This window comes from Venturia canescens, chromosome 5, assembly GCF_019457755.1.
Source record: "Venturia canescens isolate UGA chromosome 5, ASM1945775v1, whole genome shotgun sequence".
Classification (NCBI taxonomy): domain Eukaryota; kingdom Metazoa; phylum Arthropoda; class Insecta; order Hymenoptera; family Ichneumonidae; genus Venturia; species Venturia canescens.
Genome location: NC_057425.1, coordinates 7,218,678 through 7,240,317, shown reverse-complemented (window position 1 = coordinate 7,240,317; position 21,640 = coordinate 7,218,678). Strand labels below are relative to the sequence as shown.

The 21,640-nt window shown below is 46.8% G+C and overlaps 1 protein-coding gene across 1 annotated transcript in view; it reads left to right on the top strand.

Moving 5' to 3' along the window:
• The first annotated feature begins 9,327 nt into the window (after positions 1–9,327).
• Hr4 (Hormone receptor 4) overlaps positions 9,328–21,640 on the top strand; it is a 30,098-nt gene continuing 17,785 nt past the window's right edge. Inside the window, exons 1-3 of the mRNA XM_043419982.1 lie at positions 9,328–9,453; positions 15,662–15,766; positions 20,975–21,282. Of these exons, the coding sequence (XP_043275917.1) occupies positions 9,414–9,453; positions 15,662–15,766; positions 20,975–21,282 (453 nt within the window). The 5' untranslated portion in view covers positions 9,328–9,413. The remainder of the gene's footprint in view (positions 9,454–15,661; positions 15,767–20,974; positions 21,283–21,640) is intronic.

The window sequence follows — 21,640 nt, the reverse complement described above, 5'->3', positions numbered from 1 at the left end:
AATTACAGATTTTTACATTCATTTTCATTTTTCTTGATCGATACCCTCTCAAGGGGGGAGCATGTTCCGTCCTCAACGGAACTTTTGGGAGTTTTATTTTCTCTCTGCATACTCCCACGAAAGCAGAAGAGTCATTGCACGATGATCAAAGGTAAACTCGGGAATTGCAAGGGGGTTGCACAGCCATAAAAAAAAGGGTCTTGCGCGCGGTCGATCGTTCGCGTTCGATCGCTCGCAGGCCCATAAAACATGTGGCAGCCAAATGTGTGGCTCTTGACATCTTTCCTGACGGTCAATCCTTTATTACTGGTAGCCGTTCTGGACCATCTCTAAACGGACGTGCTCTTCTTGTAATTACCCGGTTTATCCAAAAAAATGTCTTGAGCTCGCGGAAAACCCTTCGAGTTTTTTCCTTTATTATCTTTCTTGTTTCTAGTTGACATCTAACTTTTGCTGGATTGGTCAAACGGGTCTCCGCCTTCTGCACACAGCTCTCAAATTGACCAACCACATCGTTTTGCAGCTAACAAACAGCAAAGGGATGCGACTTGAAGATTTTTCAGTGAGCTCTCAAAAAGTAGTCTACATCAAACCTTCAAACGCGACGGTCGTCTCCCATACACGACATCGCGAGTAGATTCACCTTGTAATTCATAATAAACACAACTTTGTTATCTCCGCAATCTGTCGAGTTCAAGACTCACTTTCCTACCCAAGTTCGTAGGCGATTAAGTTCACTTACGAACGTATCACTGAAGTCGCGTCACCGTACGAGTGAGGTTGGACTTTACAACTCCGATCGGTAAAAATAGTTAACCGCGCGACGTTAGTGATCGTTACAGAATTTAACCCTAAATATTTCCGTTTAAATATCTCCGTGCCGAGATTTTTATCCCCCAAGTGATAAAGTTCTTGATTCCCACACGAGATTCAGTTGGAAAAGATAAAAAAGCCTGAAGCATTTGGCCATCGGTAATTGAGAACTCATATCACTCGACAATGGAGGTCAGTAGCAACGGCTCGGCGGATTGATCGAGGCAGACAGAAAAGCTTCTAGCGCGTATATAGAACATGCAAAATATACATATACGAGGAGAGAGAGAGAGAGAGAGAGAGATAACGTTACAGCAGACTATCACGACCTATGCCAATCTCTCGGTACTATAAATACACCCCGCTACTCTAATAATCGTGACATTACACAGGCGTCGTTATAACTCGAACGCATGCGGATTCGACGTATTCATATAATCGTGAATGTCCATCGATTATGGTGTAAATATGAAATGATAAATAAAATATAATAATGATGCGCGGTCTAACAGTGAGGTCTCACTCGGAATATATGCGATAATACGGGAGACTTTGCGCGTGACATGAACTATCCTAAGTTCACAGTGTTAATAAAAAAGTGGTGATAGAGAGCGAGTGAGGAGAGCAGAGAGGCGCATGCGTACGCGATCTTTTACGAAGGCCCCGCGAAACGAAGAAACCGCGCAAGCCCGCGATATAGTCGTTGGAATGTTCTGCCAGTGTCTGTTGCTCTAACGCTGTTCCCGCGAACGTCGGTGTGCTAGAAAACGCTCCTTCAACAAATCCGACGACAGCCCGCGCAACTCGATTGCGACTCGGTTAAATAAATCGCGTTTTTTTTCGGTTATTCGGTGTAAAAAGGTGGAAAGAAGATGCTCGTTGAAGCGAGGACGACCCCGAGCAGCCATTTATCAACTCGAAAAGTCGATTGATAAAATCATTTGACTTTTTTTCAATTCGCTACAATTTCAAGTGCTCCCAGTTCCAATCAAGTTCCGAAACCTCGATGAGGAAAACACACTTTTGCTCACTCGCATTCGCTCAAGGGGCCGAGCGATGCGGTGCCGCGACTCAGCGGAAGTGCAGCGGACACGAGGATTAGACGCGTCAGTGCCAAGTGACTTTTTGGATATTTCTGGACGAGCGAATCATTCGCGTTCGTTTCGAGCTCGGAAGGTTCAAATATACTTTGATGTTCGATTCGTTGCTCGGTGAATTTTGTCAAAGTGGATCGTCGAGACCCAGGGATACGGAAGTCACTTTTGCTTCGTTAGTTTGCACTTAACAGTGATTTTGGCAATTGCAGCGGGAGCTGAAAACCGTTGAAACGCTTTGCCGAGGATGTTTTTGGCTTTTCGTAAGTTGTTTTTCAATCGCTTCCACCGCCAGGTTTGCCGAAATAATGATAAACTCGATTATTTTTATTGGATAGCTTCGAAATCCTGAGAGTTTCTAACGATCCGATCGCTAGAATTTACAGTCCTGAAGCCCAAGGACACTTGGCGCGAGGCCTATGCGCGCCTGGGCTCGCGGACACACGGCGTAGGATCTTGTACGAGCCTTTCGGAGATTTCAATGCCGGGCGTGTGGAGGGCCTTTGCTCCGTGAGCTCGCGATTTACGCAGGAGGGATAGAGAGGCGAGATTTTCGCGCAAGGATCTCGCCGACCTTCGCGCGAAATCCTCGCAAACATCTCGCTTCTCTCTCTCTCCGATTTCATTTTCGGACACGTGCATGTGTCTTCGGGAGGAGCGAAAGCGAGTCGAGAACCTACGAGGTGCTCGTTGACTCTCGAAATTCGATGGTCATCGAATGTCGAGGTTCTTCCTACATACTTAATACGCACTTAATTGTTTGCCTCCTTCTTTTTCTCTTCTCTACTCTTCGCTCTCGCTCGCACGTCAAACGTTGCGCAAAACTCTTTGAATTCGTTTCAAGTACAATGCAAACTGATTCCGTTCTAAATTCAAGTTCAAGTCGACTGAAAATGTCCTTCCGATCCAGCAGTTTCGAGAGGAATTTCCTACACGATTCGTCTCTGTTTCTCCAAATTCTTGCTCCTCCAATTATCTTCGTACGCATACTCTTCGTACGAGACGATCGAAATATTCGCTGAAGAACGACGAATTTTTCCCTCTTATCATCGCTCGACAAAATTTGTTTTCATTCATTTTTTCTGTTTATTTTCAATGAATTTCGAGGTAATTCTTTCTCGAATGGGAGTAAACTTCCTACTCGTATAAAGCTCATCTTGGAAGTTTTCACGATTCTTGGAGCAGCCAATCGGTTTTCGAGGCCACCGAGATATGACGCAATAATAATTCTCGAAGGGATATAATTCGGCGACGATATTCACAGATCACTGTTCCAGGTGGGGACTCGTAATCAAACAGAGAGTCTTGCATCGGAGTTTCGAACCTAAAAATTCTCTCCCGGAGCTTCCTCGAAGCTCCTTCTCAAAATCTCCGTGCGAGTGTCGAGCGACGACGCTTTCGACCCACTTTTGGAGGCGAAGTTTCAAGAGTAACGTACAAATAAGAGCGAAATCGAGCGAGAGATTAACCAGCCACGGATGAGCGTTCGGAGACGTTTGTGCACGTGGAAATCCCACGATGCCGCGGTCGCTGTCGACTGCGACGTGCGAGCCGAGTCCCCGAGAAGTCGTACGTCTCAAGAAGGCAAATTGCTCGGCGGCGTAATCACCGCTCGCGAGCTTCCACATGACATTCCAGCAAGATCATGGACTCGTAGAATTCTATCTGGTTTTATGGTGTCAGCGTACGAGAATAAGCGAACATGCCGGGTCGTTGAATCGCTCGCTTCTGTGTAGCTCCGCACAGGAAACGAGCGAATGATTTATGATCCGAGTGAGATCGAAAGGAGCTGAATTAATGAGCTTGGGAGTGGATAAAAGCGAACGATTATCGCGCGGAGCATCGTTCGGTTATCAATTCCACTGACAATTCCATTTCCCTTGGATCTCTCGGAGCCTGGGAAAACCGGAACTCCTCGATGAAAAAACCTCGTGACAGCTCGGTATTTATTCGTGTTTAAAGTGCATTTGAAAATAGACGATAACCAGAGAAATTTTGATGCGCGTAGGAAAATTGGCTGCACCGTCTGAGATCGAAAGAGCCCAGGAACGGAAGCCAGAGACGCTAAAACTCGCGTATTGGCTTCGTCTCCATAACCTTCCTGGGTAGAACGTCGCTACTTCTGAAATGTTTATACTCGAGGCTGCGCGTATCAGCGAAGAACGCGAACACCGCGTTTTATGTCGAGTTCTAGCTGCTCCCCTCCCCGCCGCGTTTACTCTCAAACTGCCAACTGTTTTCGGAGCTCCCGAAAGTCCCCGCGTGTCAATGAAGAAACGCGACTGTCGAGGAGCAACAACTCGATCGAGTCAATATTTTGAAGCATGTTTTTACCATATATTAATAACTCATGACTGTTCAACTGGGACAGGCACGAACCTTTCTGGAAATTGAAAACAAGAAAACGCGTGTTGAACTATTGGTGGCGAAACTCCGCACTCTTCCTAACGCCGTTTACACGATCTGTTCCAAATGTTCGAAACGCATTACTGCTTAAGACACGAGAACTTTCAATGAAAAAGCTTATCGTTGGTTCACTGAGGAATTTTTTGTTGTCAAGTTTCTCGGTGCTTCAGCACTTTACTTACGTTACTCCTGCTTTTTTCCTCTCAAACATTCATCGGGGGCATTGAACCTATGCGCGATGTTGAATGCTCTTCGAAGTAGCGCGTGGCTTATCTATGCCCGATTGCGTGTTCAATTCTGCGGCGTGGCGGCTACGATCGAGTCTTTTGTCGACTGGAAATCCAACATTTTTTCCAACCAGATTCAACAAACACAGCGGAACTCGAATGTTTTTTCGTTGACGAGAGCATTTGGAATTGTGGCCGTTCCGGAAATCGAGTTCGGCGAGGGAAGCGATGTACCGCGGTTTTTTCTTCTTCTTACTCGGTCGCGTTCTCGCAATGAGAAGAAAACTGAGAAAATGTGTCACCGGATTTTCCCCAGGGAAATTTTAGCCACTGCGGAAAAGGAGCTGCTAATATTTTCTCAAAACTCATCGGCCGTGTACTCAGTTTGTTGAAAGAACGTTGGAACGGCTCGAAGGGAGAGAATTTTCTGTACTTTCTTCGAAATTCGAAATGACGAAAAATGGCGTTCTGCGTCGTGACGAGCTGTTGGCACGCAAATTGTTTCTCTTTTATCTCAATCAACGAGCAGAGAACGAGCTGCGCAGCGAGCGCGCAGTACAACATAACGTATAATAGCGCTTGTTTTGTAGTGGTCACAGCAGAAGTCATCGAGCACTCCGCGTTTCATTTCGACTTTGACCCGGAAACGACACTTTCACCGATCATGAACTCGTCGGTTGTCCTTATTCGTTTTTCTAGCTGCACCTCCCTTCGCAGTGTTCATTCTCCGTTGTCATTGAGATTTTGAGCGACTGGATGAGCCCGCCGGTGGCCAAAGTCGAATTCGCAAGTGTCGTCTGACCGCGTACGGCCTGCTCTACTGGTCCCCTCTGCTTTCGTCGCTCGCCGATTTTCCAGGAAACTCGATCGACACCGTCACCGGCTCGAAGCTTCATTGAAGCTGTGACAAATGTTTGGATTCGACGAAAATGGCTTTTCTCAACCTCAAACAAGGAGCTCTCGAGGGGAACGAAATTGGAAAAAACTGGAAGTGCCACCTTCGAAAACGCACGAAAAATTGGGATTTTCTCCCCCCATAGAAAACGCCATAAAAACGGAAACTCAAATAAACACGACGGAGCTATACTCGAGTCATCGGAGTGAGGGGGCTGGACGTTTTTTCTATGCTATTGAAGCGCGCGCGCGCGGTCAACGAGCGAAACACCATCAGGATTATGCATGCATAAATATGTTAAGAGCGAGAGAGTGCGAAGAGCGTCGAGTGGTGTGCGCGCTCGCGCGAGTGCACTATCCTGAAAGGAGGGTGTGCGTGTCCGCGTGTGTGAGAGCACGAGCGCGCACACAAGTATTTTGTGCAACGGTGTGATTGACATTAGTAAGTATGCCATGGCCGACTGCTCGGATCGTCGTTGTATCGCGTACATGCGCTCGCTGTGCGCTCTTACGCCGAGCGAGCAGTCCGAACGCGCGGCTCTCCTGCCCACACACTGCGTTCGCTCGCTCTCACGTACACGAGCAGCTTCGTGTTAATTCTGCTCGCTGCGAAAGGGGCGTAACTCGTGAGGATCGTCGTCCAGACCTCGGAGATAAACGCTCTTCCGTTACGCGGACAGAAACACACGCACGCACGTACGATAATTGATCGCGCGGGCATTGCGTGCGCGTACGAAGCGAGTGTAAATGCAGAGATGCGAGTCCAGTTTTACGCCGGCTAGACGAACCTATCTCCGGCGTATCTCTAACGCGCATCAACCGTGCCAACATCTCGTATCATCGGGATTGAGTAATCGTCGAATTACGGTAGCAAAGCTGCTCGGAACTCTGGAATTTTCGACCGCTTTTCGTAGGACGTTGAAAATTCTGTTGGAAAATATGTGATAAAACTCTATTCGGAGGTGAGGAGAATCGAGGACGGAGGCACACGCGGAGACACGTTTATTTAGGGAACATTCAATTCGATAGATTATGGAAAAAAACCGAGGGAAAGAATTGAAAAAATAAAATGAAGGAGGAACGCTGGAGCGATGTGTGGCAAGGCCCTCATTCCCCCTCGCTCCGCAAGCGAGCGGCAACAACTTCGGTAACACATACTTTTACTTTCGTCGAAAATTCGCCCGCGGAAACCTGTCCGGAGGTATACATACAATGTTTTTAAAGCACGTCGAAACGGAGAGAAAGAAAAGGTGCTTTACGCACCGAGCGTGCAACGCGGCTCGTCGTCGTTTTTAATCGCGTCTTCGGCCCGCGAATTCGAGCTCGGCGCGATGGCCCGCCGAGAACTTTCGTCGGTCTCGCAGTCGTCACCGCGCGAACAAGACTTTCGTTACTTTCTTTCGTCAGCTAAAAGTGAAACAGCCGAAAATTCAGCTCTCACTTCCTTCCGCTTACGGCGCCGCGGACTAAAATTCTTTCAATCGAAACGAAAATCCGAGAGCCTCGTCGCACCAGCCTCGGAGCAAAGTAGCCGATTCAAGGTTAAGGTGCGCGAGAAATCTTTTGTATTCTTCCACTCGCATTCTCCGTTTTCATCGCTTTTATCTCTCCCCTCCTAAGGAGAATTTTTTTATTTTCGCCTGCTTCTTACAAACCCGGCAGCGAGCGAGTTGTAAAATTCATTTCACGGACTCGAAAGTTAATCAGCGAAGTGGAATAATGGAATTTTTTATCGGCCCTCTGTTAAAACGGAGATGAATAGAAACAACAATTTTGTAGTCTTCGAGATTTTTTCAAGCATCGTAATCGGTGAAACTACCGCGGAAATATTGACCTTAAATCAGCGCCTTACGGAGCAACACTTTTTCGTGCGACTTTCGATGGAAATTTCTTACGAACGTCAAAGTCTCTTCGACTTTGAAAATCGAAACGTTGACGCGCGTACCGAGGCGCAATCGACGTACTCTCGCCCAAAGTGGCCCCCGCGATTTCACCCATAATCACACAAACTCGTTTCCATTAAAAATAAATCAAGACCAGCACCAGCAACGATGCTCGACCTTCCCACGCGATTACACAAAACTTTTCTCAGATTACCGTTATTATACCGAGAAAGTATAATCAAAGTAATTTTTCCATGCTGCCCCGTGGTCGTCGCGGGTCTTCCGCGCGTGTCGTTAAAATTCAGTCAACTCGAGAATAGAAAGTATGAAAAAAAACGCTCGAGCCTAATTTCATCGAGGGCCCGGTGCTTGCCTACGCTCGAGTCTTCGTTCGATCACGCGAGCAGGCCCTAGACGAGGCTGTTGGCCCTGAGCCCCCGAGCTCTGATAAACCAGCAATTGCTTTCCATGTTCCATTATAGAGCGGAGTTCGCGACAATTGAAGTGCAGCATCGATGGGCACAAAATGATTCAACACCCAGAAAAGTCCTGAGCGAAACAATAAAGAAGCAACGACGAAGGAAAGAAAGAAGTGAAAACGCTCCGGCAGAAATTCGAGCCGCAGCGAAGAAATGATGAGGGAAGCCCTAAAGTTATCCCTTCGTAAAACCTCGTATGAGCGACTAATGAAAAGCGAAATTGTTGAAATACTGAATAAATGAGAATCGAATAAACGGAGGCCTCGACGTTTGTGTACATTTGGAAGGCGAACGTTGAAAGATGAGAGGACCAAGCGCGAAGAGGATGCTCGAGAGAGTGAAAGTTGGTGTGGCACGGGTACTCGTCTTTTGGCGGGCCGCTCGGGAGGCCGAACTCCTGCTCTCGTGACGTCGATGTTTCTCTCAAACGTTATGCTTTTTGGCGCTGGGGCAACGGGCGCTTGTAGGAAAAGAGGGGCAGAGGGCCGAGGATAAGAAGTCAAAGTGAGGGAGACCGATGCAGAGAGGACTTATATATAGCTACGCTCGCGTTATCGAGGTCACTGGTACCACCACCACAACGATCGAGCAACCACCACCACCTCCGCTGCGATGGAGGATCGCGCGCGTAGTTCTCCCGACGCATCGTGCCCCGCACGACACACGCCGTGAAATTCTCATGATCCGGCTCGAAACGCCGCTGTGTGTTGGCATCGTCTGTAGACCGACACGTTGCCCCCGAAAAGAGTTTCGGCAGGCCCGCACCAAGAGCCTTCACTTTTTACCGTTCGCTCGCGCTCGCTCCCCGCGCTACATCTCGCTCATTTTGCATCATACGTACTTTGTTCGTTGCCAGAGGAAGAGCGGCCTCCGAGACTCGCCATCGGAAAGCCCATTTTCATTTATTTATTCTTTCCTCGACGTCTCTTAACTCGCGCTTCATTTCGGTGTTGAAAACAAGAGTGAAAGTCTCCTCGTGGCCCTCGATCCTTAAAAATCCTGTTTTCCATCGCCCCAGTGTCACGGGAATACGGTTTCGTCGGGAGCGCTCTCGGAAATGCCAGGGACTGATGCACCGCTCGACGCCATCGAGTGTTCCGCGCCGGGGAAGTGTCGCTTTGTGAATCCTACTCCAGGGATCCTTCGATCCGGGCTTTTGCGTGGATACTCAACCCTCCCGATCCGACGTTCCAGCTCGAATTTCAACGGGATTACACGTTAATGTGCGCTCACCCAGATCCCTCGAATCATGCAGTCTTCTCGGCCTCGTTATCGGAAAATATATGAACTCCCGAGTCGACCAAGTTGAGGCTCGAGACTCGAGCACGATCAATTGTTTTTCGTGCTTTTTACTCGAGCTTCCCTCCCCCCGACCCCTCCCCGTCGACCAACTATTCTTCCCATGTGATATCCTGAACGACCTTCGACTTATCATTACGAAATAAACAGAGTTACGTGAGTGAATGTGTTACCGAGAACACAAACTGTGTGGATTAACGTGGATTCGCGAGATTCTTGTCCGTGAAACGCTCCAAGTCGTACGTACCGTGACCCCGCTGAATCTCTCGATTCTCATTGTTTATACGCGATTTATACTCGCACCAGGAACGTGATAACATGTGCACGAAGATGAGTGTTCTTCAGGGTCGACATATAGGTACGAAAATACTAAATGAACGACAGTTTTCAAGGTACTCGAAGTAAAATTTGATTTTCCTTGCTGCTGGGAAGAATAAGAAAATCGCTCATTCGATCTTTATGACGTTTGTCGGAGCCAGCGGATCGAGGATTCGAATCGATCGAATTTTTTTTCAGTTTGAGAATTTTTTCATTTCTTTCAATGCTTCGAATCCACGGATTTTGGGGAGCAGATGAAGTTTTGTTGATTCAACGATACTCTTGGTGATTCGACGATGTTCTCGTCGCACGTTCATGCGAGCCAGGGGCGGCTCGAATCAACCGACTTTTTGTTGAGTCGAAAACTTTCATTTTCATTCCCACGCGGTTTGTTGAATCAACGGAGTCCTTGTTGGATTCACAAACTTCTGTTCTCAGTGGGGACTTGAAAAGTTGTTTCGTACACAAATTTAATGAGGTAATTGTGGCGTATTGGCGTAAGAAAAGAATCGACCATCACAAAATGTCTCGCCAAAGAAGGAGTTTCCAAGTAATAAATTCCAAAGTAACCAAGAATGATGGGAAAAAGCGTAATTTTCTCTGCCTCGCAGGAGGGAAGATTCGTTGCAAAATAATCGATGAATAAATGGAGAATTTCAGTGATTTTTCCTGCTCCGCGAGCGCTCGACGTTATTTATCGAGTGAGAAATCGAGAGCGATATAAATACACGTCCCCCCGTTACTCAACGACTCAAAACAAGAGGTCGACGAGAGTCAACGGATTCTACGGGCATCCCGCGCGCCCGCGCGCTTGCCTCGTTACGTAAACAACCATAGAAATCTGGATAAAAGTGCGAGCGCTCGAGATCCCACATAACACGTAACTTCGAGATCGTTAAGGTTTTTCACTCTCCTTTTTTTCGTCGCCGCACTCGCGCCGTTTCCATCCTTCCTTTATTTTCTTACTCGAAGATTGCGCGTACGCGTTTGCTCTCGTGGGACCGACTTATAATAACACATTTTCATGCTTCCCACAACGAGGAATTCATTAATTAGCTATCTCGGAATACACTCGTGTGTGACAAGCGCGAGAGCTCCCATAAATCGCCTCGATACTCGGCAACTCATCGGGGCTCCATTTCTGCTGCTAAAATCCCTCACAAACGGCCACCCACTTTTCATGAAATCGTTGTTCATCCCGATTTTTATTAACCTCGCGAATACCGCACGACGCTCGCAACGTTCGAGTCCAACGAAATAACGATCTAGAAAAAATTCGCGATTCGTTATTTTTCAGCCTGCAGCAATGATTTCGTGAAACAAAAAATTGCTCAATTTCAAATGATTTTTCCGTTCATTTCCTTGGACGCGAACGCTCCAAACTTGTCGCAATGCCGCTCCGTATTCGTCCAATAATTATAGTGTCATCTGGAAACTATCGAATCGGGTCGAATTTCAATGCAATATTTTAAAACCCACCTCATCGATCAACGAATCGAGCTCTTCGCTTGATTAGCGTGCACCGCGACTCTGCTGAGCGATTTTTCATACATTGAATTTAGAATTTTCATTTGTGAATACTTCCAAAAATGGGATTTGATGAACCACCGTGAGCTTTCGGCACGATCGTGACCTTTGCGATTAAGAAAATCATGAATTTTTCATATCGGACTTCGATTCGAGTTTTAAAAAAACGCTTTTAGTCAGCCAAAATGGTAAAAATGATAAAATCAAAGAAGAAACGAGTTTCAATTTAATCGATCTTGGAAATTTTGAAAAAAACTGGCAATTTCTCAGTCCGCGGCTCAAGACTCGCACTCTTTTTGTTGATCGCGCGCGAGGAAGAGAATGAGTCGCGAGCTGAGAATGAAACGGTCGATGGAAGGAGCGAGCCCGCGATCGCGGGCGCGTTGAGTCGTTGTTAAGACTCGTTCTCCGGCTCCCCCCCCCGGCAGAAAGGCGCTTATGACACAACGTGGCTTAGCTTGCCGTAGGAAAAGTAAGGTAAGGCCAGAGTGGTATAATAGAAACTTTCACTCGCGCGCGCGGCCGGTGAGGTTCAACGTACGGTACTCACCGTTCCTCGTGGCGCGGCGCGACTCTCTCACTGTTCCTGGGCTTGCTTAGGCGCACAGTACGGTTTTTGCTGGGAGACGACGGACGCGGCAGAGCAGGTAACGAACCGAGACAGAGCACTGCCGATCCGTGCTCGATTCCCCGGGAGATTTACTTTCGTCCGAGAGTCGCACCATGTTTTCATTTTCATCTCTCCCCTTTCCTCATCTCTTTTCGTTGAACAACTGATCCCGAATAAATTCACTGTGAATAACAATGATTCTTCGGATGAAAATAAATTCACAAAGTGAGATTCTTCGCGGACACACGCGCAGAGAAAGAATAATCACGATTCACCATTGTTCCGCATTCAACATTACGCTTTAATGCGCGTTTCATCTCGGAGTCTTTCATTGTCACAGATAATTAAGCGTGAGAATAGATTTTTTTGTAAGAAAGCTTATCAACAGACGTTACGGTTCCGCTTCCTTGCGTGCGCGTTTCAAAGGAAAACTCGTGCGGCTGCGAGCGACCTCTTTCTGCTTCCTCACTACGCGGAGTTAAACTCTCAAACCTCTCGAACTTTTCTTATTAATCATTCCCTGCTTTATTCTCACGTCAATAAACGTCGGGTTTGTTCCCTGGCTAATTACGCCTCGTCCCTGACTGCGTGCTCCTTCGCACGAGCGAAAGCCATCCACGGGTTTGCTCTCGTAGCGAAAACCCGAATCGCGGCTCGATACGAAACGCGATTGCCGAAAGAAAGGGATCGAATGCAAGCGGGATCCGGAAACGCGGCGATATTTTTGCGACGAGGACAAGACAAAAAGCGACCAAACGAAGGTCCCTCGTCAAAAGATGTCGTTCGCTTCGTCAATAAAAATGAATAGGTACGCGAAGAAATAAAATTGTAGCTTGGAAGGGGGCAAGAGAAGCAGCAGAAGGAATAGCGTGGGAGAGTCACTTTCACCGTTCCTCGGGGCCTTACACTTGTAGGTTTACACACACGGAGAAACTTGACTCTCGTGATTCCGCTACTGCGGAGTTCCTCGTGACATAAAACAACGAGAATAGCAAAAGTTCCTTAATTATAGAAAAAAAGTTGAAACGATTTTCTTCCAACTGTATTTTCCTTCCCGGTTGAATGCGGAGCTGAGCAGACTTGGAAATTCTTTTTTCGGTAGACACCGGCGCCCGTTATCGAGGGCGCAACGTTCGAGTTTTTTCGATTGAAAACGGGAGGAACATCGAAAGGCCGAGAATGAACGGAAGCTCCGTTCGCTCCAACTCAGCGATTAACCAAGCTGGCCACGAGCCTGAGAGAAAAAAATTGTCATAATTAAAAAGGCATTTTGTGTCATTAACTCATCGCACCTGAGTCAGCGCATGATGCAACTCGTAAGGAGGGATTTAATGAGTCATTTTGCTTGGACTCGTACGATCGAAAAGGCGGAAAAAAGTGTACACGAATATGGGAAGCGGAAGGGATTCGACAGTGGAGCTGGCAAAGGAGGTCGCCTGCTCGCGATAAGACGAGAAGAGCCCGCGCAGAGAATGACGATTCTCTCCTCATTGACGCGTGCCTCGTGCCTTCGCTACCTTAAAATCCCTCCGCGCCTTTGCCCCGCGTCGCACGATCCCCTCGTTTTTTCTTTTATAAGCATTTTGACGAACTCGAGACGAGGCTGGGTGCCACGATATGCTAAGAATACCTTAATTAGAACTCGAGGGCTTCCGAGCAATCCGCTCCCTCGGCCCTTCGCGCACGTATCCAGGTCATTAAGGCCGCATCGCTGTGTGCCTTCTATCTCCGATTTTCATCATTCCCATTCACCGTTCCGCGAGCCTGCAGCGTCGCGCAGCTCGCTTTCGGCTCCGAATCGTCTGATTGTGAGTCGAGCCGAGGCGTTTCTACTTCCTCGAGTTAAAACACGGTTATTTACAAACTGAAAGTTTTCCAAAAGCCTCGAGACTCTTCCGCAGGCTTCGGAACTCAAATAGAGTGACATTTATCGCAAATTCGATCGTCTCCCGTTCTATTCGAGTCCGGATCCATCGGGTGGAGCTACCGGCACGAGTATCTTGGGCGCCTGAGTGAGCGCGAGCGTCATCGCATGAAAAGATGCTCTTGGCGAGCGTCCGAGAGACCTTTGCGCACAGCGCCGCAAAGGTCATTTTTCGTTTGCTCATTGCCGCGATGGGAGCTCAGCGATTCTCGGTCGTATCTCAACGAAAATTTTCAAATTTGTACATGAACGAATGACACTTGGCGAGGAACGAGCATTCGATGAAGCTCTCGCGGATTTTCGAGCGAAAATTGGGAAAAACGAGCTGCGACAGTCGAAAGCTCGATGCGACGATTTGACGTCGATTTTTCAGCGTCAGAATACGCGCCGAGCTACGTCGCCGTTGAGTTAGAAGAGCGCGCGTAGAACGTCGACGACGCGCTGTTGGCCGCGGCTCTTCCCCGGCGTAGCGGCGCATGCATGCACTGAGTTACGCAAGAACGGCGGCGTGTGTGAGACTGCTGACCCACATACGCCAGGGAGCAAGGACCCCAATGCACCACGTATATAAGCGAGCCAACACGATCGAGCGAAGCGCGAACTGCGCGAAGTGGGGAGGAGTCGAGAGAGCGCGCCCTCCGCGGTGGGAGAGTAATCGCGCATGCGCAACTCTCACCGAGAGACTCGCAGTCACTCTCGCACGTGTGAGAGCGCGGGCTGTACGCGACTAAATCGTTCCTCCACCGACCCACGATTGCCAGCAGCTTTTGTAGCTTTCGTCCGAGCTACTCGACAACTTTGATGCAACATTTTTCCATATTTTCACCAACGAAATACTCTGGGATCGACACTTACGAAGGGGAGCTCATGGGGCTCGTTGGTTGCCGATAAACCGATGGGAAATTACCAAAAAATATGGCACATTTCATCGGTTGTGTAAACAACCATTTGAGAAATTTTCGTTACTGAAATTTCGCTTTTTTATGCTTGATTTTGGAAGCGTTAATCGGTAAAGCTTCGTTTTTTTGGTCCATGGACTTTTGGAAGAATTTTCACTGTTTTAAGGTACTTTTGACTTTTTAATAGAAATCCGTAAAGCAAACGTCAAGTTGATTTTCAGCGACGTTTGTGTCTGGCCAGTTCTGCATTTCGCTACTGATTCGTCCATAATTTTCACGCGTATTCGACGTAGTTTAACTCCGGATCTGTCGCGAGCGCTAAATTTGTATTTCAAACGTCTTTGCCGCGGTTATTCTCTCCGATAAAAAAAAATCGATAATGAAAAACCCGGAGAAACGGGGAGGCTCGTCAATACCGTGCCAGACGACGCGAACGCGGCATCGATAGGCCACAGACAAGACAATTGTTCCACGCGCCTATTGCCACGGAGAGAGGTTAATAGAAAAGCGAACACGTTTCTCGTTAACGCGATGAATGCAAGTCGATCGCGTCGTTCAACTTCACGGGCTTCGAAATGACACTTTCTCGTGCGCGAGAGTTCAAAGTACGAAGTGCGCTTCGTTGCTGACGTCGACATCCTTTCGTTGTATTGTGAGCGTCGATTTTTTGGCGAATCATAAAACGCGAATGAAATTCAAACGTTATTATTCATTCCTGTAACGCACTCTTAAATTTTCAATATTTTGCGGAACGTTTCAGTTTCACAATAGTAAATATTGCAGACAGTCAAGTCTATAAAAAATTTAATCAATTTTACGGCGCGTCGCGGCAAAATGTCTTTGCCCCAATGTAGCTACCGGTCACTCGCTTCCGAATTCCGTAGCACACCGAGTCGGGGATTCACGCACTTCGACAAAGGGCTGAGCACATAAAAATAAGAATGAGGAAATAGGCCGATGTAGGGATGAAATATAATCTCTAAAAGTACGGCGCCTTTGACCGGACATTTCTTTGAGACATACTTTTAGACATGCTCCGGTAAAAGTTCCTACTTTGAGGAACCAATGTTATTTAATGTGTAGAAAAATTCAACTTTTTCCCCACCATAACATCGTTAATCGCAGCTCCTCACTGTGCCATCGTTACTGAACAGAAATTTTTCAAATTTCATTTTCTCCGTGTGCCAATGAATTTAATGAATTCGAAGATCACTTTTGACTTGGTGAATTTACGATTGAAGTCTGTCGTTGAAAGCTCGTAACTAATGCCATTTTCATTTGCTTTCAGGAATTATGACCCTTACGAGCAGCCCGTGTGAGCTAGACAACATGAGCTTGTTTCAAGACCTCAAGTTGAAAAGGAGAAAGGTCGACTCTCGATGTAGTAGCGACGGTGAGAAGAACATTTATTTATTCCGAACCATTAACACTCTTTTTAGTTTGTTTCTCTCATGATTTCGGAACGCACGATACTTGCGAGGTGAAATAAAAGTAAAGATCGATTGAAGTACGCGCGAGTATTGATTTCCGGCCGAATGATGTTGGTCTCCCAAGTATCGGGGGCTATTTAAAAGCTTTTCTAGACATTTCATTTGCGCAGCAGCACGCAGTGCTCGCAACTGTCGGAGCAAAACTGTCGATAGCGAAGGCGCGTCAGTTCGACGAATCTCTAATGCGGTATTTGTGCCCGGAGGTGTAAAAAAATTCATAAAAAATGCATGTCCACTGCGGCAGGAGTCACTAAACTGTCGGCGCGTCGTACCATTATGCCATTGTTCGGGAATGTTTACGAGCGATAAAGCGAGACACCGAAATTGAAGGGGATGCAACGGCCACTTCTGACACGTGTTGTCCTGTTGTTTTTGTTTGTTTGTTTTTTTTTTTTCTTTTCTTCAACAAGAAAAATAATAAATGAGCGCGGCGTCGAAGGGGGCGATAAGAATGGACGCGATAACGATAATTGGCATATAAAAATGCGCCGAAGGAGAATGAGAAAAGTGCAATATAATCGTCCGGAAAATAAAGGAGCGCGCGGTGCTCGTGAACCAGGAAACGACTTGTAGCGGAGCGTGGGTTTGTTCGCGATGAGTAGCGAGCGGGGGGTCAGAGGGGGAATTTGATATGGCGGATGACCTTTCGCAGTTTGCAGAAGCTCGTGTCAAGACCCCGGCGAGAGATCGACGCAGGGCGCACGCTTACTATTCCCTCGGACTGGCTCTACATCCATAAACGAAAACGAGCGCACGTTTATTGCGCCCCTATAAACGTGTATACATCGGGGGACTGAAACTGAACTCGAATGCAAGTTCCAGAGGGTCGTGAGCGGCCGAGCGGAGGGAGAAACGAGGAGGACAAAAGCGTGGGCGCGAAAGTAACGTGGGAAGGGGAGAGCCGGAGTGTAAAGGGGTGCTAGGGATGATGACGCGGAGCAAGAGGGTGGCAGCGGGCGAAGAGGGCGCCGATAGGTGAATGTCTGCCCACGCGGTTTCCCGGACATGCACCGGCTAGTTTTCCTCCGCCTGAAGCCGCGAGTAGACGCTAGTTTCGAAGCACTCATTCATATCACGCCTATGAAAAGGAAGAAAACTACGACGAATTCTCGAGCTCGAACGATCGAAGTTACGCGTCAATTTTAAGCGCGTTATTTCGCTCCCCCGCGACGCGCTTCTTCCTTGCCGTTGATTCATCCGGAATTTTGAACCACCCTCGAGAAAGTGCGCAGCTCTTCCGATACTCTTTCGCCCATTGAACCTGCGTCCGAGAAAAAACTTGAATTTCTTCATTTTTTGACAATTTTTTTTCGATTACTCGCGTCTACCGTTGCGCCCGGGAGGACCGGATCACCGGATTTAAGCGACTGGCAATCAGACCGCGAGGGGAGAGTGGGAGGAGTGATCATTGATCTCTCGCTACCTCCTGATTCGACGACCCCGGCACGTGAACCAACGACGCAATTCCAGAATTACATTCCCCAGTGCAACAGACCCCGATTCAGCAAGAGTCAATAAACTGTCTAAAACAAAAATTACAACGTCCTGGGAAAACGCCGATTTTTCTTCTCCCCTCGAAATCCATTTTTTACCATCGCACGACTTCACTTCGCGGAAATCTTTCTCAAGTGCAGTGATCAGAGCTCTTCGTTAATGAATGAGAATAACTGCACTTTCGTGAGCACAGCAGCAAAGGTCGCGAACCCGGTCGTGACGAATGAATTTCAGAGACGTCTGACCAATCGTGATCACACTACTTGAAACTCTTCCGGACAACAAAAAATTGCTGTTGCTATTCGATAAGACGATTTTTGAGGGTAAAAAAAAGGCCCAATTTTAAGAATGTTTTTAGACGCCACAGCAAATCAATTTTATTTATTGTGACATCATATCACGATACATGAATAATATTTCCGGAATTTTTAAAACCCGAACATCAATAATTAACTCGATGCTAGCAAATCTTTGGAGGGACTTCAGAAAAGTTGTCCATCTGTGCACAGTATTGATCGAATCTCCTGGACCGATCCTTTTGAAATTTGGCACGATACTTCCTTACACAATTGACAATTGGTGGGAGACTTTTTTTTTTATTTTTCCCATTTTTTGTCCCACACTAAGAAGTGAAAACACTGACTTTCGCCTTAAAAATGGAGCTATTTGTTATTGTAAAATTAATAATTATGAAAAATTGGAAGAAAGCTCTCGCGGATACCCGGTCAATTGTGTAAGGAAGTAACACGCCAAATTTCAAGAGGATCGCTCGAGTAGATTTCGATTTGCACTGTTCATTGGTGAACAACTTTTCTCCAAATTGCCTCTGCTACCATCGAGTTAATATTTGAGTTTCAAAAATTCAGGAAATCTCGTTCACATATGTGACTATGACGTCACAATCAATAAAACAGATTTATATTATCTGTAGCGTCGAAAAAAATTGTTAAAATGTTTGTTCACCGGTGTGACGTTCCCCGCCCTTAAATGCTCAGGTTTTGTGACGACAATCGTGTCGATGGACAAATTGATGGTGTTAATGAACGGTGCTCCATCCGAGATCGTCCTGACAATCAATATTTTATCGTGAATTTATCTTGTGAACATTTTTCAAACGCTTCAACGATGATTACGTCAAATCTCTTGGACCGCTGCTGCCATCGATCGTTTCATTAATAATCGCGATAAAATCCCAGCAATTATGGATTACAACGTAATTAATCGTTTCCCGGGAGACGCACTGGGCCGGCAGTTGACGCGGTGGCAGTACCACGCATACCGCGATCTCCCATTCACGATAAGTAACGAGAGTTACCACGCTTTTAATCCGTACTTCCGAAGCGACCACCGCTTCAATCCATTCGCTTTCTGGGACGTCGGATACCGAAACTGGCTCGCCTCGAAAGCTTACTTTTCTATCGATGGTAAATAGACGCGTTACGACGCAACGATTTTCTTGTCAATAAATCATTTTTAACGATCCATCGTGACGGAAAGTCGTGCACGAATTCACTGCTGTTTACCGCCCCAAGATTTGTTACAGCGCAGCAAAGTCTCCTGGTTATGAGACAAGATTTTATTTTCTCACTCGAATTTATGGAAAATTGCAATTCTCGGAGTGGATTCATTGATTAAAGTAACAGGAGGTAAAAGCTTGGGAAAACGGGGGTCCAATTATCGCGTTAACGCTCCCATTTAACGGCTCCCGATCCCGCAGAACTCTCTCGCAACCTTCGTTCTCCAATATCACGAAGAGTTATTAAAAACTCGAGCCAAATGATTAACGGTTGTGCGCTACTGAGTCGACTTTCAAACGGTCTCGATAAATAAAAAAAAATAACGTTTCGTTTACTTGCGCTACCGCGAGAACTGATCGCGCGGAGCCATGCAGTCATCGCGACGTGTGGCCTTGTCAACTGCATTCTTTCCTTGACCTACCGCGTCCTTCCATATAATCTCACATCCTTTTGACGCGCTTCGTTCCTCCTGCCGGAGTATTTATTTGTACAATTTACTCTCCGCTACGCACTCCGTAATACCGCTATTATGCACGTTGTTTCGCCTACTTTATGGCGAGCGACACTTGCACATGGAAGATTCTTTCGGAGCTTGCTACGAATTCCGGAAACTGTACGGCACGGAAGCGTGACGCGCGCGGGATAATCGCTCGTTCGTGAACGCAAACTCTTTGCGCCAATAAATTCTCTCCGAACGCTTATTTTCTATACGCTTTTCCATCATCGATCGTTCCTGAGAACTTATCTTTGGAGTGGAAAGAAAATCGTTGGGAGACATGGATAAATGGATAAAAAAACAGAAAACAATTGAATCCACAGGGAAATCGTCCCTCGCGGGTCTTCGTTTCGTTCAAGTTGAACAAATTTATTTACAATTTCGAATCAATAACTCTGACATTAATTTAAAATGTATCCTCAATTGGGAAGTAAAAATCGATCGAATTTGGACACCCATAAAATACGATTCTTCGTAAATCATCCACTTTAAACAGTTCAATGAAAATAAGGATCGACAAAGAACGTTGAAAATGCATGAATCCTGAAATAATCGTAGTTTGCCGACTCGGAGGAACGAGTATCAATCAAGATTGCTCCATTTTCTCAGCAGATTCGTAACCTTCTCATCGCACGTGGATCTTTTGTATTTTTTATGTAACACACGATTCGAGAGACTCGGATGTTGGGAGGGGTGGTCGTAAAATTGCAATTTTCATGAATACTTGATGCGGGGGAATGCGTGGGATATTCGTGACGAAATAGAGTGAAAAAGCCGACGACCGATCGCGCGATATAAATCGGAGTGTGTGCGAGTGTGTCGCGGCACACGAAGCGTAAGATCGAGTTCCGCGGTGTGCGACGACCGGAGGCACAGGTCGAGGGGCGGAGGGTGAGAAACGTCATTAATCACCGGGCAATTCCCTGTGTCTGTGAGTCCGTCTTTCTCAGCTCCGTTTAGCCGGTCTCGCGTGGTAGCCATCGAGAGAAAAACGCGTCGTGTCGATTAATAACATTTTCATGCTCGACAGACGTTGCGAATCGCACGATATTCGCGGCGGCACTCTCTGATATCATTTGATAGGAGATAATGGGGCCGAGATAAAGAAGAATTCAGTCGGAGAGTAGTAAAATAGAGAGCAGAAAAAAATAGCGGCAGGGGGAGGGAATAATCATTAGGATGGAGAATCCGGGTCTGGCGACTCGGCAGGGTTCAAAATGATTGCGCGAACGTTGAACCAAGCCCAACGTCATTATACTCGATCGCAGTACGACGATGAATAATGTCCCACGGGTATTAAACTCTACAAACATTGTAACGCGGACGAGCTCTGTCCAATAATCAATGATGGCACTTGCACATCGACGATTAGCCATTTGTTTGAATGAGACACTTTGATTTTCTTACATTCTTCTTAATCGTCAAGGAAAGTATGAGATTCGAAGGTTTTTTAGGCCTAACGAGTCTAACGAGCGATTGATAATCTTTCCGAAATCGTCCCCCTTCAATAATCAATAAAACAAAGATTCTTGGTGCTGATAAAAGCCAAAGAAATGTCCAGTGACAAAGTCATAAGCGAAAGTCGATCAACTGGTTTTTCTCAGACTCCCCAGTATCCTTCGGATCAGCAGGCTCGCCACTGGGGATCCAGCAAGCGGACGTACCTTCACCAATTACATTTCCTGCTCCAGGGGAGAGCGTTGCTGACACATCGACGTCATCCCCGGATGTCAACATGCCAGGCTCCCCGGGCTGCCCTGTCGTCAAAGTTAAAAGCGAATTCTTACGGAGCAGTCCTAGCCCTGGAATCACACAACAGCAACACCAGCACCAGCACCACCAACACCATCATCAAAGGCATCAACAACACCAACAGACCCATCAACAGTCGCATCAATCTCATCACCACACGGTAAGCATTCGTGTAATCGTTACGTTCAAATAACAATTAACTTGGGATCAAGATTTCGTGAAGTTTGCATACGTAAATCTGGTCGCTGGAAAAAGGTTGGCTTTAGTCGAGAACCACCGAAACGATTCCGACGAATTTTTCGGGGGATCAAACATCGTGATTCGAATTAATCCTGTAGCTGACGGAAATTCTTATTTTTTTACTAACGAAAGTGTGAAAAAAACATGAAAATTTCGTTCAATTTTCCAATTCAATGATTCGTCGGTATTCGATAAATATTGATTACGTGAAAAATGAATTGGGGATTGAGAGGTAATGCAAAAACGAAGGAACAGACCCTGGCTAAGGTCGAATTTTG